At 36.8% G+C, this 15,943-nt stretch overlaps 1 protein-coding gene across 1 annotated transcript; it reads right to left on the reverse strand.

The window, feature by feature from the left end:
- Positions 1–4,424: 4,424 nt before the first annotated feature.
- On the reverse strand, positions 4,425–14,797 carry ZNF639 (zinc finger protein 639). The gene is made up of 4 exons (XM_007948278.2): positions 14,740–14,797; positions 13,595–13,705; positions 5,726–5,860; positions 4,425–5,578 (listed from the first exon to the last, which is right to left on the reverse strand). Exons 1-4 carry the CDS (start codon positions 14,795–14,797, stop codon positions 4,425–4,427), a joined length of 1,458 nt encoding a protein of 485 aa, XP_007946469.1.
- Positions 14,798–15,943: the final 1,146 nt, after the last annotated feature.

Raw genomic sequence — 15,943 nt, forward strand, 5'->3', positions numbered from 1 at the left:
ATAAACATCTCATAGATATGATTCCAGTTGCTGATTTTAGTTTATTCTGAAAATAAAGGCAAGAGTACCAATTATTTCAAATGTAATGTTCTTAAGCAGTGGATTCCATCTAAGATATTGAAGACTAGAAAACTTTGGGTTCTCAAAACATGTGCTTTTCATTACATTTTCAAGATATAATTTAATTATTCAGCCCAATATCTTAAGTAAAAAAAAAAAAAAGACTATTAAAGACTCATTTGTCTACTTAAAAACAAACAACAAACTAAATAACTAACTCTGTGGTAACAATTTTTCTTTGAAAACTAAGTTGACATAGTCACAATTTTTAAAGTACTATAATAAAATTAGTATATTATACAATATTCTTATTAACAATGTAAGAAAATTATTTTTTATAATGAAGAAATCAGTTTTCACTAATGTGATTTATTTTGGGTTCAGGTAATTATCAGTTTAACAAAGTTACTAAGAATAATGAAGATAAGTAAGGAAGTTCTGGTGATTTTCATAAGGAAAGCTTTTATCAAGAAATTATTTTTCACATCACTAGTGTGATGTGTCTAACCCAACCCATGGTATATCTTCAATTGCCTCATATGCATGAGAGCTGGACAATGAATAAGGAAAACCAAAGAAAAGTTGATGCATTTGAGTTGTGGTGCTGGTGAAGAATACTGGAAGTACCATGGACTGCTAAAAGAACTAACAGATCTGTCTTGGAAGAAGTGCAGCCGGAATGCTCCTTGGAAGCGAGAACGGCCAGACTTTGTCTCACCTACTTTTGTCATGTTGGGAGAAGGAACCGTTCTCTGGAGAAAGATGTCATGCTAGGTAAAGTAGAAGGTCACTGAAAAAGGGGAAGGCCCTCAACAAGATGGATTGGCACAGTGGCTGCAACAATGGGCTCAGGTATAGCGGGGATCATGAGGCTGGCACAGGACTGGGCAGTATTTCATTCTGTTGTACACAAGGTCACTATGAGTCGGAGACTACTTGATAGCACCTAACAACAACAGTGTGATGTAGCCCGATAGGCTCTTCAAATCTTAGTTTTAAAACTTACAAACATATAAATAATTTATGTAAATCACATGTAACAATTTTTAGCTTTGAATTTATATTGTACATTATAAATATAGATCTTTCCCTTAGATTTGATGTCTTAAAAGATTGATTTAGAGGCAGCCTTAATCAATGCAAGGTACAAATTCATAAACACAATGTAATAAATAAAGGTGAATTCTCTCTTGTGATGCTCTGCATCTCCACTCATTAGAATTGAGGTCAGAAGTTATAGGGTGCTCTGGTGGTGTAGTGCCTAAGGTATTTATTTGACTTCAAACCCACCAGCCACTCCTTGGACGAAAGGTTGGGCAATCTACTTCCATAAAGATACTGCCTCGGAAACCCAAGGAGGGGTTGCTATGAGTTGGATTCAACTTGACAGCAATGAGTTTGGTCTTTTTGTTTTTTTGAGGGATGAATGAGTGTTAATTGCAGGATAAACCTAACTGAATTTGCTTCTCCATTGGGATTAACAGTCTTAACTATTTTCAGTTAAATTCTTAATACCGATTTTTAAAAAATAAGCCAGTCTACTTCCTAAAAAGGTTGTGGCCAGTTGTCTTTATTAGCCTTTTCAAATCTATGTAGCTTATAGTGTTGTTTAGGTATGAAAATGCTATTAAAAATATTCATAGTAGTTTGAGAAATAGATTAAGCTTTTTGCAAAAAGTAGTAAAACAAAACAAGATTAATTGTAAAGTGGCAAGAATTAAGTTATTCAATGCTTTGTAAATCAGGTTCAAATATAAGAAATAATGTTAACGTCTAGTTTTAAATTGCCCACCTGCAATCATGTAACAGGTACAGACCCTGTGAAACCGAGAAAATGATTAATATGTGATGATATACACTCAGACAAATCTAAGATTATGGAAAGATGATTTTAAATGGTAGAACTGGCAGATTTATAAGCAGGAAGAGGAAAACTTTGAGCAGTGGAACAAACATTTTAAAATTCTAGAGTACAGGGGAAGTGCTTTGGAATTTTGAAAACAACTCAATGCAAGGTGAAGATAAAAAAGCAAGAAAACAATTAGGACCCGTCCCTACTGTTCACTGCTGCCAAGAATTCTCTTGTGCTAATAAACATCACCATCAATTATATATTCTGACTTGAATTGTGATTCAAGTTACAAAAGGGTACAGTGGAAATGTCTTCGAAGGGAAAAAAAATCCATTAGTACTTAAAAGTATCCTTCTAGGTGGGTTGGTTTAATGTAGGTTTGTTAATTTATGGTCAATTATAGACCTATTTGAAAACTAAGTGAAAACAAAAAGTTTTTATTGGACAAACCATCAGTGGGATGTGGCCTCAAATTGCAAACTCATCAAAAAGTACAAAATTACAAAATCATGATTCCAAAACTTGGATTTATGTCTCTTGAGTTGCATCACTTAATCTCTTTGATTTGATCATCAACATCTGATAAAGGTGTAAAACACAGAATTAAAAAATAACAAGGTGTTTAAGGTTGTTTTCTAAAAATCAAATTCCTTGAGCTGATGTGTGTAGAAAAAGGATAAAAACACAATCACCAAGAAGCTAGCTGAATGGCTAAGTGAAGTGGTCATGCAAAACACCTCAAGGACAACACTTAGCTTTATAGAACATGGTGTCATGGAAACATTATGTAGAATGGAAACCAAGTAACTTGAATTCCACTCCTGTCTGCTTTAACTGGTTATGTGACCTTGGGCTAACAACAAGCTAAGTTTCTATTTCTTGTAAGAAATTTATAAAACCACAGGGCTTGACTTTTGGTGGCTGCAGTTCCAGAAGATCCCAGCTGGATGGCGATTGTTGGACCTCATTGTCCCTATCCCTCAGACCTCCAGAAACTCCTCAATAAAAAATGGTTTGACCTAAAAAACAAAACAAACAAAAAAACGCCACAGGGTTTGGGCCAGATAGTTTTTATGGTTCTCTTCTAATTTGAGAAATATTTACCAGACATTTATACCAGAAAGCTCTACCTGGAATGTTATGATCAGACAGAATGGTAGTTTCTAGGAACACCAGTTAAAAAAATTCAGTTGCTATGGAATAGATTTCAAGCCATGGAGACCCCATGCGTGAAAGAGTCCAGTGTGTTCCACAGAGTTTTTAATAGTTGATTTTTCAGAAGTTGATCACCAGGCCTTTCTTCTAAGTAACCTCTGGGTGGACTTGAACTTCCAAATTTTCAGTTAGCAGCAAAGCTTGTTAATCATTTGCACAGGTATACATATATGACAAAATTACTCATAGAAATAAATACGATGGGTTTTGAGAACAACTGTTGCAGCTACCATTCTCTAAATAGATGAAAATCTCATGTTCTTGAAGTAAAACAGCTATAGGTCACATCATTGGCCTTTTCAATTGTATCAATACACCTGGACAGTAGTATTATTAATAGAAATGCTTGTTAAATTTCAGGTCAATGATATACCATCTTTTTGATACTATTTCAGATGTGAAACCAATTTACCATTATCAAAAGCAATTTATACATTGTCATACTAGCAACCGTTTATCATCAAGATCTTTTTAACTCTAATACTTAAGTGGATTTTCTCAATGAATAGATTATTTGATTTGACATCAGAAGTTTGGGCTTAACTTTGCAGTTGTTTAATACTGAAAATGAAATGTTAACAGGTTATGAATGGGTTATGAAATGGTTACATTTTTACTGCCTGATCCCTTACCAGTTATTTCGCTTCCTTCTCCCTCAAACCCCTGGCTATTTTAAATTACTAAACACAGAGATAAGCCAAAAAAAATTGACTGCCAAGAAAATGCAATCTTTTCTTCCTACAATAACACTGGCCTCCTACTGTTATTATAAGAATCACACAGAGAGGCCACTGATTACCTTGGTGATAATTAATGGTGGAGAATACAAAAGGAGGAATTGGGCTCTTATTAATGGAATTATCAGTGGATTTCATGTATACTATGTTGCATTTTCAGTTCCAATAGTGCAGTACTTTAATGATTTCATGCGTGAAGTGATTTATCACTGAAGAAAACACCCTCAAAAGTGAGTAGCACCTATGGTTATGGAAGGAAAACTGTAGTCTACTTTCTTCAATACATCTGTTTCTTACCAATTCATGAAATCAGAGCACATACAATAGGAAGACAGTCACCAAGAGGGGTGAAAACAACCAACTACCATGTAATTGAAAATATTACATTTAAGATACAATTATATACTGAAAATGTAGCAATGCCAAGAAAATTGGGCAACTAAAAAAGTTACTTGTTACAGGTAATTCTCTTATCTTTAAAATCATCTATTTTGACATCTCAAAAAAAAAGCTGAATTTATTCCACATTGTCATTATCTAAGCTAAAATAAAAAGGACAATCAAGTTGTCTCATGAACTGGGAGGTGACTTATTAATTCCCTTTCATTTCCAAACCTCATCAAGCACTCACTACATTTATGAGGTAAGTCAGCTGAATGCTTGAAATCTAGATGAATTTTAAGATCTTCAATTTGTCCTGTTGAATACTCACAATATTGACATAAATAAATCCCCTCAGATAAATGTGAATTTAAATGTTTGCAATATTCTAGCATACTTGAAAAGCCTTTCCCACAGTCATCACAAACATGAGGAAAAATTTTAGTATGTTCAATTGCAACATGCCTGTTAACATTTGTATGAAGCCTACTCCGAAAACCACATACTTGACATACAAAGAAGTTTTTACATTTGTCAAAGGTAATTTTGCTTAAGAGGCTGTATTGGCCATGTTCTCCATTGTTATATTTATCACTTAACTCTATTAATTTACATGCATGCTCATTTACCACATGGCTGTGCAAATCTTCTGGATCATTTGTTTCATGTTCACAGAACTGACACAAGTACTGTTCATCACAGCTATGTTCCTGGAAATGTAAGTAGAGTTCACTGCTTGAGGAGAACTGTACATCACACTGCTCACACCAATAAAGGTGATCACTGAAATGAGTGTCTGCAATGTGCTGGCTGAGGGTCTCAAAAATTACTGTTTTATAATCACAGTATTTACAAATGTAGGGGTCCTCCTCATGTAGTTTGGCATGTTCAATCAGAAGCATGTTGGTAGAGAAACTTTCTTTGCATACTCGACATACATTTGAATCAGTACGCTTATGCTTCAGGATCATATGCTGCTTCAAATCAGAAAAATATTTGCTGTTGAACTCACAAAGTTCACATTTATAGAGGCCACTGCTATTAGCTCTCAGTAAAGGCCATTTCTGCTGGGCAGTCACATTCAAAGCCTGGCTCCTGTCAAGAATTTTACAGAGCTTAGCTGCTGGCTCTTCATCAGTTTGGTCTTGGAGACTCTCAGAGGAGTTATTTTCTGTCTCTATATCATAATCCTCAGAAATTGCATGCACCTCTGCAGCAATTGGAACATCTTCGGCAGTGTGGACTTCTATAGGACTCTCCTCTTGCGGTTGCTGGTTGACTGATTCAGGTGAGTCACATTCTTCATCATAAATTTCAATCTCAGCAGATTTTTCTGAAAAATAAAATAAGCCTATTATTATATTACTATAATAGAATCTATTATTAAAACAAGTACAACTGGCAAAAGTATTTTTTAATATACTGTTTTTTCATCGATTTATTCAAAAACATGTAAATACTATTGATTAGTTGCCCTAACCTGTAGAAAAGGCAGTGTGGTCTAGAATTCTAAGTACAGGACTGGGAACCAGGTAGTTCTGATTTCTGTTTCTGGCCTTGATTCCATCTGTAAATTTTGGCAAGTCATTTGATATCTCTGTATCAGAATCGTCATCTGCAAAAAGGAATTTTGAAAAATACTTATTATATCAAAACACTAAACATTATTATAAAGTAATTAAAACACAAAGTATTTCTAATATAATCTTGAATTCCAAATGGAACTAAGGGCCATGAAAATAGGTGTTATCTATATACCAACACATAAAAAATCTGTCCAAACAAACAGCTGCTTTTGCTTCAATGTTCCATCTGGACTGTTGTTGTTGTTATGTGCCGTCGAGTCAACCCCCGACTCATAGCGACCCCTCCTTGGGTTTCCGAGGCAGTATCACTACGGAAGTAGGATTGCTCAACCTTCCTTCTGAGGAGTGGCTGGTGGGTTTGAACCACCAGCCTTCTGGTCTGGACTAGAATATGCTTTTTAATGTTACTTAGAATTTTATATTTATATTACTGAGTCTGAGTAAGTCTTTATTTATTCCCTCAGTACCTGCCCAGGATTTTAAAGCCAGGTGGTAAAAACCCACTGAAATACAGGTCAGCAGAGAATACTGAAAGAGGCCTGGTGGTGCAGTGGCTAAGGGCTTAGCTGTCTTTTTAAAAAATGTTTATTGTGATTTGGGTGAAAGTTTACAGAGCAAATTCATTTTTCCACATGGTAGTTCATATACATTTTGTCTCATCACATTGACTGCAATTCCCCACAATGTAACAGCTCTCTTCCCATAGTTACCTCTACCCTGTGTTCTTCCTTCCCATGCACTCCTGTCCCGAGTGGTCTCCCTGTGCATATACAGCCCTTCCGTTCTTTCATGATTGATCTCTCCAAGGAGTGTATCTACCTAATGTAAATGTTCAGCCCTTATTCCTGTCTTTTGTTTGGCTGGAAGCCACAGGAATGAGTTCTATTCCAGACCTGAAGGGCAACTAGGGGCCACAATCTCAGAGGTTTCACAAGGCTCTATCAGACCAGTAAATCTGGTCTTTTTTAAAAATATAATTCAGGGTTTTGTTCTACGTTGTTCTCCCACTCTATCCAGGATCTCCTACACAGATCCCCCTCCCAGTGGTTGACAGTGGTAGCCAGGCACCATCTAGTTCTTCTGGTCTCATGGTCATATAGGTTGAGGATTGCATGGAATAGACTCCATTTTCAAGAACTGTTTTATATTTACAGAAAAACTGATAAGATAGTACATAAATAAATTACCATATACCTTACACCCAGTTTTCCCTACTATTAACTTCTAGATTAATGAGGTACATTCATTACAGTAAATGATACATTGATGTCACTAATATTTGATACATTATTGTTAACTAAAGGCTATACAGGCAGCTCTGGTGGCATAGTGCCTAAGGCATTTGACTGCTAAGCAAACCCACCAGCCACTCCTCAGAAGGAAGATTGGACAATCTACTTCTGTAGAGATACCACCTCAGAAACCCAAGAAGGGGTTGCAAAGGAGCCCTGCTGGCTCAGGGTAAGTGCTTGGCTGTTAACCAAAACATTGGCAGTTTGGGCCCACCAGCAGCTCCATGGGAGAAAGATAAGGTAGTCTGCTTCTGTAAAGATTGTCGTCGTTGTTAGGTGCCATCAAGGCGGTTTAGACTAATAGCAACCCTGTGTACAATAAAACTAAACAAGGCCTGGTCCTGCACCATTCTCAAAATTGCTGCTATGCTTGAGCCCATTACTGTAGACAATGTGTTCCATCTTGTTGAGGGACTTCCTCTTTTTCACTGACCCACGGACTGGTCCCTCCTGATAACATATCCAAAGTATGTGAGACAAAGTCTCACCATTCTCCCTTCCAAGGTACATTCTGGCTGTACTTCTTTCAAGATAGACTTGTTTCTTCTTCTGGCAGTCCATGGTATATTTAATATTCTTCGCCAGCACCATAATTCAAATGTATCAATTCTTCTGCTGTCTTCTTTATTCATTGTCCAGCTTTCACATGGATACAAAGCTATGAAAAGACAATGGCTTGGGTCAGCCACACCTTAGTCTGCAAACTGACATCTTTGCTTTAACACTTTAAAGAGGTCTTTTGCAGCAGATCTGTCCAATGCAATATATTATTTGATTTCTTGGCTGCTGCTTTCACGGAAATTGATTGTAGATCCAAGTAAAATGAAATCCTTGACAACTTCATTCTTCTTTCCATTTATCATGATGTGGCTTATTGGTCTAGTTGTGAGGATTTTCGTTTTCTTTATGTTAAGGTGTAATACATACTGAAGGCAGTATGTTTATATGTGCTGTAAGAATGTCCAGGTGTATACAGGTGACAAGGGACAAGGTTGTGCTGACTTCTTGGCCACAGCCAGCTACCCTGAAGGAGTAAGTAGGTGGACCTGTGGGCTTGGGGCTATGTGGTCACAGAGGACATCAAGCTCAACTGGCATAATATACCACACAAAAACATTGTTCTACATCCTACTTTGGTGAGTAGTGACTGGGATTTTAAAAGCTTGCAAATGGCCATCTAGATGTAACAATGGGTCTCTCTTCATCCAGAGCAAAGCAGAATGAAGAAAACCAAACACACATGGAAATAATTAGTCCAACGGACTAGTAGACCATGTGATCCTCAGCCTATATGACCATGAGACCAGAAAAACTAGATGGTGCATGGCTACCACTGTCAACCACTTGGAAGGGGATCAGTGCAGGAGATCCTGGATAGAGTGGGAGAACAATGTGGAATAAAACTCAAAAATCATAAAAAAAAAAAAAAAGACCAGGTTTCCTGGTCTGAGAGCCTGGTGAGACCCCTGACACTATGGCCCTTAATTAGTACCCTTTAGGTCTAGAACTAAACTCACTCCTGTGGCTTCCAGCCAAACAACAGACAGGTATATGGGCTGAACATTTACATCAAGTAGATATACTCCTTGGAGCGATCAATTGTGGGAGAACAGAAGGGCAGTATTTGCACAGGGAGACAGCTCAGGGTGGGGTGGCGGGAGTATATAAGAGGGAAGAACTCAGGGAAGAGATACCTACTGGGAGGAAGTGAGAAGAGAGCTGTTACATTGTAGGTAATTGCAGCCAGTGTCATGAAACAAAATGTGTATGAACTGTTGTATGGAAAATGAATTTGCTCTGAAAATTTTCACCCAAATCACAATAAAACTTGAAAAAACAAAACAAAACAAAACAACATAATGAAGGCTATAGTCTTTGATCTTCATCAATAAGTGCTTCAAGCCTTCTTCACTTTCAGTGAGCAAGATTGTGTCATCTGCATATCACAGGTTATTAATTAGACTTCCTTCAGTCCTGATGCCATGTTCTTTTTTTGTTCCAATCACAAGTAATTATCAATGCGTCTTCAATGCATATTTGGTCAATTTCAGACTGAAGTTGGTAACAATCTTCAATTTCTCCATCTTTGGCTTTACTGGTTGGTGTGTATATTTGAATAACAGTAGTTATTAACTGGTCTTCCTTGTAGGTGTATAGATATTATCCTATCATGGCCAGCACTGTGCTTCAGGATAGACCTTGAAATGTTCTTTTTGATGATGAATGTGACACCATTCCTCTTCAATTTATCATTCCTGCCATAGTAGATGACATGTTCACCTGATTCAAAATGGCCAATGTCAGTCCATTTCAGCTCACTAATACATAGGATCAGTAATATACTGATCAGTAATATACTGATGTTTACTTGTGTTTTACTGACTATGCAAAAGCATTCAATTGTGTGGATCATAACAAATTATGGATAATATTGAGAAGAATGGGAATTTCAGACTACTAGATTGTATTCATGGGGAACCTGTATATAGATCAGGAGGCTGTCATTCAAACAGAACAAGGGGATACTGCATGTTCCAAATCAACAAGGGAGTGTGTTAAGACTGTATTCTTTCACCATACCATACTTATTTAACTTGTAGGCTGAGCAAATAATCCAAGAAGCTGGACTATATGAAGAAAACATGGCATCGGGATTGGAGGAAGACTCACTGACAACCTGAGATACACAGATGACACAACTTGAGAAAAGACTGAAGTTGTCAAGGGCTTCATATCACTTGATTCTACAATCAACACCAATGGAAGCAGCAGTCAAGACATCAGACAACATATTGCATTGGGGAAATCTGCTGCAAAAGACTTCTTTCAAGTGATGAAGAGCAAAGATATCTCCTTGAAGACTAAGGTGGTCCTAACCCCAGCCATCATATTTTCAATATGATGGTCAGTTTTGTCATTCCATTAGGCTTCTCACATGCATGTGAGAGCTGGACAATGAATAAGGAAGACTGAAGAAGAGTTGATGATTTTGAGTTGTGGTGTTGGAGAAGAATGCTAAGAGTACAATGGTCTGCTAAAAGGACTAACAAATCTGTCCTGGAAGAAGTGCAACTGGAATGCTCCTTGGAAGCGAGAATGGCCAGACTTTGTCTCACCTACTTCAGTCATGTTGTCAGAAGGGACCATTCCCTAGAGAAGGATATCATGCTTGGTAAAGTGGAGGGTCAACGAAGAAGGGGAAGGTCCTCAATGAAATGGATTGATACAGTGGCTGCAACGATAGGCTCAGGTATAACAAGGATCATGAGGGTGGCACAGGACCAGGCAGTGTTTCGTTCTGCTGTGCATAGGGTTGCTATGAGTCAAAGATGACACGATGGCACCTAACAACAACAACAACAACAACAACAACAACGTGTAGGATGTTGATCTTTACGCATTTCAGTTTATTTTTGAGGTCTTCCAGTTTTCCTTAATTCCTACTTTGCACATTCCACATTCTTATTATTAATGGATGTTTACAGCTGTTTCTTCTCATTCTGAATCATGTCACAAAAAATGAAGGTCCTGAAAACTTTACTTGATCCATGCCAGGAAGTTTGACTCTACTCTGAGGAGGAGCTCTTCCCTAGTCATATTCTGAGTGCCTTTCCAACCTGAGGGGCTCATTTTCTGGCACTATATATCAGACAATGTTTCTCTGCTATTCATAAGGTTTTCTGTGCCCATTTTTTTTTCAGAAGTGGACCTGGCCATATCTATATTTCTACTCTGTCTTGGTCTAGAAGCTCCATTGAAACCTGCCCACCATGGATAACTCTGATGGTATTTGAAATACAGTGGGATAGCTTCCAGCATCACAGCAACATATAAGCTACTACAATACGACAAACTGACAGACAAGTTAAAGATTACAGTCTTGGAAACCCTATGGGCTGGTTCTACTCTGTCCAATAGGGTTGCTGAGTCAGAATTGACTCGATGGTAGTGGGTTTTGGTTTTTGGAAAGTCCGTACTTTAACCAGATTTCCTTAGTTTTTACCTAATGTCCTTTTTCTATTTCAGGATCTCACCCAGGATAACATATGACATTTGGTTGTTTTTAAATTTTTCAGTTTCCTTGTTTTTGATGACCCTGACAGTTTTCAGTAGTACTGCTCAGGTATTTTGTAGGATGTTTTACTAACGGGATGTGCCTCATGTTTTTCTCATGGTAAGACTGGAGTTATGGGTTACTGGAATGTAGACCACAGTGGTAAAAGTGCCATTTTTTTAAAAAAACCATATCATGTTAAGGGTTCATACTACCACCATGATTTATGACTATTGATGTTAACCATGATCACCTGACCAATGTATTGTCTGTCAGGTTTCTTCTCTGTAAGATCACCCTTTGTCCTTTTTATACTCTATGCTTTGGAAGGAAATCACTATGTATAGCCACACTTAAGTAGTGGGAGTTCTATGTTTCACCTCCTTGAGGCTAGAGTATCTACATAAATAATTTGGAATTCTTCTGCACAAGAAATTTATTTTTTCCCTCACCATTTTATACTTTAGGTTATAATTTAATACTTTTTTTGTTGTTCTTGTTCAAACTGTTCCAACTTTGGCTATTGTGAGAGCTTTCCTTTGGCTCCTGTGCTTTGACATACCCCTAATCAATGGGTTTTGTTCTGAGCATATCCTTACTTTCTGGCACTACATAATGCTTTATGTAAATAAGCGTATTTTTAATTTCTTGTTTATTTCATCTTGTTTATTTCCTGCCCCAGTTCTAGAATCAGCCAACTCTCTGAAGAACAACTGAAAAAAAAAAGGATTCTTTTACTGGAAAATGGTGTTAAAACCCAAAATCTGGACATTAGTTGTGCTTACTGTTACTGGGTTATCACTTCTTTTAGGCCTTCTTAGCTGATACAGGAAAAATATGTGTATACCCTAACTTGTGTGTGTGTGTGTGTGTGTGTGTGTGTATATATATATATATATATATATATATGAATATATCTATATGCAGTATAGTACATTACTTGGTATGGCTCTTCTAGCCATGATCTTTGTGACCCCCACCAGATAATATGGTAGAAATATGCAAATATGAGCTGCTTTGTGGCCCACCAAGGGGATCGGATAGCTTGTCAGTAAAGTAAATAAGGTACATGGTGCCCTTGTAGAGGTGAAACTGTGCAAATAAAGTATATGGAATCCTAACGTAGGGATTGGTCAGTTTTGTCATTCCACTAGGCTTAAAATGAGCCCTGACAGAGACAGAAAGGGGAATCTCACTACCAACAAGATAGAGAATAGCCAGGAGTGGAGAGTGTTCTTGGACCTGAAATCCCTGGGCAGAGACAATGGCAGAGAGGCTGGCAGAGAAAAAGCAGCAGCAGAACTGGGAGACTGGGATGAAACAGAATAGCAGCCAGCCCATTCAGTGAGAAAGCCGAGTGCCTTTGGCCAAGAGCCTTTTTGGTGGAGGGAGGTGCACCCATTGGCAGAGTTGAAAAAAGCTATGGAACACTTGCCCAAGCTGGGTAGAGGCCAGGCTGAGTCCAAGCACTGAAAAGAGGCATACTTGCAGGCAAAGGAAAGGGGACGCTGTCCTGATCAAAGAATTGCATCCTGAGCATTCATGAACCTGAATTGTCACCTGTTACCCCCCTAATAAACCTCATAATCATGAGTACTGTCTGTGAGTCCTGTGTGGCCACTGCAATGAATTATTGAACCCAGCAGAGAAGTAGTGAGTGCTGTGGAGGAATGGGTGGTGTCAGAATTGGCAAAAAGATTGGAGGGTGGAGTCATGTATGACTTCTGCCTTCCGGGAATCAGCTTTGGGCTATTGCTGATGGTGCTTCTCTCTCCCCCTTGTGAAGTTGCAGGAGGTCAGAGGACACTGCCCCCATGTCCTTTCAGAATCTGTATCTATTATGAACTAAAGATAAGCTCATATTGATGTCTGTCTCTGATTCTAGTGTTTTATGTTTCTGTGCCTGTAATAAGAGCCTAAGTGAACTGGGAGCTTCAGTGGTTCCAAAGGAAAAAGAAAACAAATATAAGTTGTTCTTATCATTCATCAAATACCCTAGAAAAGAGAGTCAAGAATTGGTCAGAAATGACCAAATCCTTCAACCTCTCTGTTCTTTCCTTTCATTAGCTCCCTAGACTGAGTGGTATGGCTGAGTGTGAAGACCACGCATAATTCTATTCTTAACCTTTTCATCATGAATGGTCTCCAGCTCTGGGTCACTACTGCTTTGCCACCAACTCCTAGCCAACATAAATGGATTTTTGTGAGTGAGCTTTTTATCTATATGTCTGAAATAATTTAAGAAATTAAAATTCACTTAACTGCTATTAAAAAAAAAAAAAAAACCTTGTTTTCTTAAATTATAACAAATTCAAACTCTTTTGGAAAGCATCACTATGACCCACATTTTCAAATATGGAAGAAACAAAAATATATAAAAGTGACATTAAGAAAATATTTTGAAATACAAGATATACCTTTGTTGTCAAAATATTTTATATCTGGTTGTCTCACAGAACAGACACTATAACAATGATCAGAAAAAATTCCACTGAATCCATCTGCAATTCTGCTTATTCCAGAGGAATCTGAACATAAAAAATTAAAAAAAATAATTCAAGCACTGCAAGATTATACATTTAATGACAAACATCCCTTTATCCAACGTATATAAATTTTCATAATTTTAATTATAGTATCTGTGATAAAAACATTAATATTTTCCTCAATTTAAAAGCATTTATATTTCAGATCTGATACTGACACTGAGCTTTGAAAGAACCACAAATTATACACTTTAAAACACAATTAATTTGAAACACACTAAGTTCTATTTGCCTTACAGGCAAAAGTCCCACAAATCATATGATACAAGTTGTGGTAGTTACACGATTAACTGATAAATGTTCAGTTAAAAACACTGAATTAACTACCAAGAAGACCGGCTATATAATGCAGAAGCAGCCTAATATGTCGGGGAAATGGCCTGAGGATCAGTTAGGGCTGCTGAATATAGTTATTTCAAGTTTTGCCAGGGAGGGGGCAGTAAGCAGTAGACCAGGCTTAACTTCCTTAGATACAAAAAACATGTAGTTTGGGTAGGCTAATAGGGTATGCGAGAGACTGTACCAAATAGATGATATGTATTAGTTTGACATGGTTGCAAAGACCTCATTGCCAAGACAGCAGAATCAACTTAATCAAATGGTCTAAAATTACACAATCAAAATAAAAGTTCTCATTTCTGAAAATAATCTACAGAATAAAGATCCCCCCCCCCAATGATACAAAATATCTTCTACATAGGTTATTGTGCCTTAAGCTTGGGAGTTAGACAAGGAAATCCAATCATGACACATAAGTATGTAATCTTAGACATCTAAATATTTATAATCCACGGAGGTGTGAAGATTAAACATCTGTAAAGTTCTGATGTGTTTAGGCATATGGCAGACAATGAAGAATATATACACAGATGATTTATTTAAAGTTTTCTCTAACCTAAAATTACAGATAGTTAACTCTTATCTGATCCTTTATGGAAAATGTATGGGAAGACAATTTCACAAAAAATAGAATTAATCTGTGACTCAACTTTAAAATAATTCAATTATATACTGACCTGAATAACGAGAAGGGTGTAAAGTCTTCCTTTTCCTTTTTTTTGGATATTCATTCATATCTTTATCAATCTAAAAAAAAAAATTAACAAATATATCAAAAGTAATAATTCTTTTTTTTCCCCCACAAGTAATAATTCCTAACATTGTTATAACATTCTTTCTAACCTAAGAATTCAGTAGTAACAAGAAATGTATGCACTACATGAAATATATGATATACCATGTGGTAATTTCAAAAGAGAAATGTTGAACAATGTCTCTCTTCACATCTTGGATCTATTTTTTCAATCAAGTCTAAAGGCAAGACAGTGATTTCTCTTTTCTAAATAACGATGCAATTGTAAGGGCTGAATAATTACAATAAACCTTATGCGTAAGTCATTTTTGATTAAATTAAATATATATTGTCCCTATAGCACCATTTTAAGAGTTCAACAGGCACATTTCCTAAAATTAGGAGTATTTCAATACAGGCGTCAAGCTAAAGCTGATATATTCCCTTAAAAATATATTATCAAAAATAATATTGTACTGATCTTCCATTTTCCAGAAAAAGTACTGGTCACATAGAAGCTCAGAATATAAGTAATTTTCAAGAAAAAAAATCATGCTCTTATTTATGAGGTCACATTCAACATTTTACTGAAAACAGAACAGGAGTGGCAACTAGTGCACAATTAAATTCACATGAACTGTCATGAAATTAACTAATTAGTTTCACCACATTCCACTTACTTGGTATTATAATTCTTAATAATGGAGCGAAGAAAAATGAATTATAGGGACATTTCCACAGATGGTAAAAAAAAATACTTGCCGGTAAAACATGACAGAAGTCATATAAACAAACATGTAGCTCATTAAAAAAAAAAAAGTAGCTAATTTCTGTGATTTAAGAACATAAGGAAACCAATGAAATGAACGAACCACTGCCGTGGAGTCGAATCTGACTCATAGCAACCCCTCCTTGGGTTTCTGAGGCGGTATCACTATTGAAGTAGATTGCCCAACCTTCCTTCTGAGGATGGTCTGATGGGTTTGAACCGCCAGCCTTGTAGTTAGCAGTCAAACGCCAAGAACACAATGGTGCCAGATTTTTATGAACTAGAAAGTTATGCAAAATTAATTAAGCGTAATGTTCTTTTGAATAAACTGTACTAAGTGCTAAAAACTATTTTTCATAAATGTATGTATATGTAAATG

This window comes from Orycteropus afer, unplaced genomic scaffold, assembly GCF_000298275.1.
Source record: "Orycteropus afer afer isolate SDZICR_OR568_19922 unplaced genomic scaffold, OryAfe1.0 scaffold00210, whole genome shotgun sequence".
NCBI classification, from domain to species: domain Eukaryota; kingdom Metazoa; phylum Chordata; class Mammalia; order Tubulidentata; family Orycteropodidae; genus Orycteropus; species Orycteropus afer.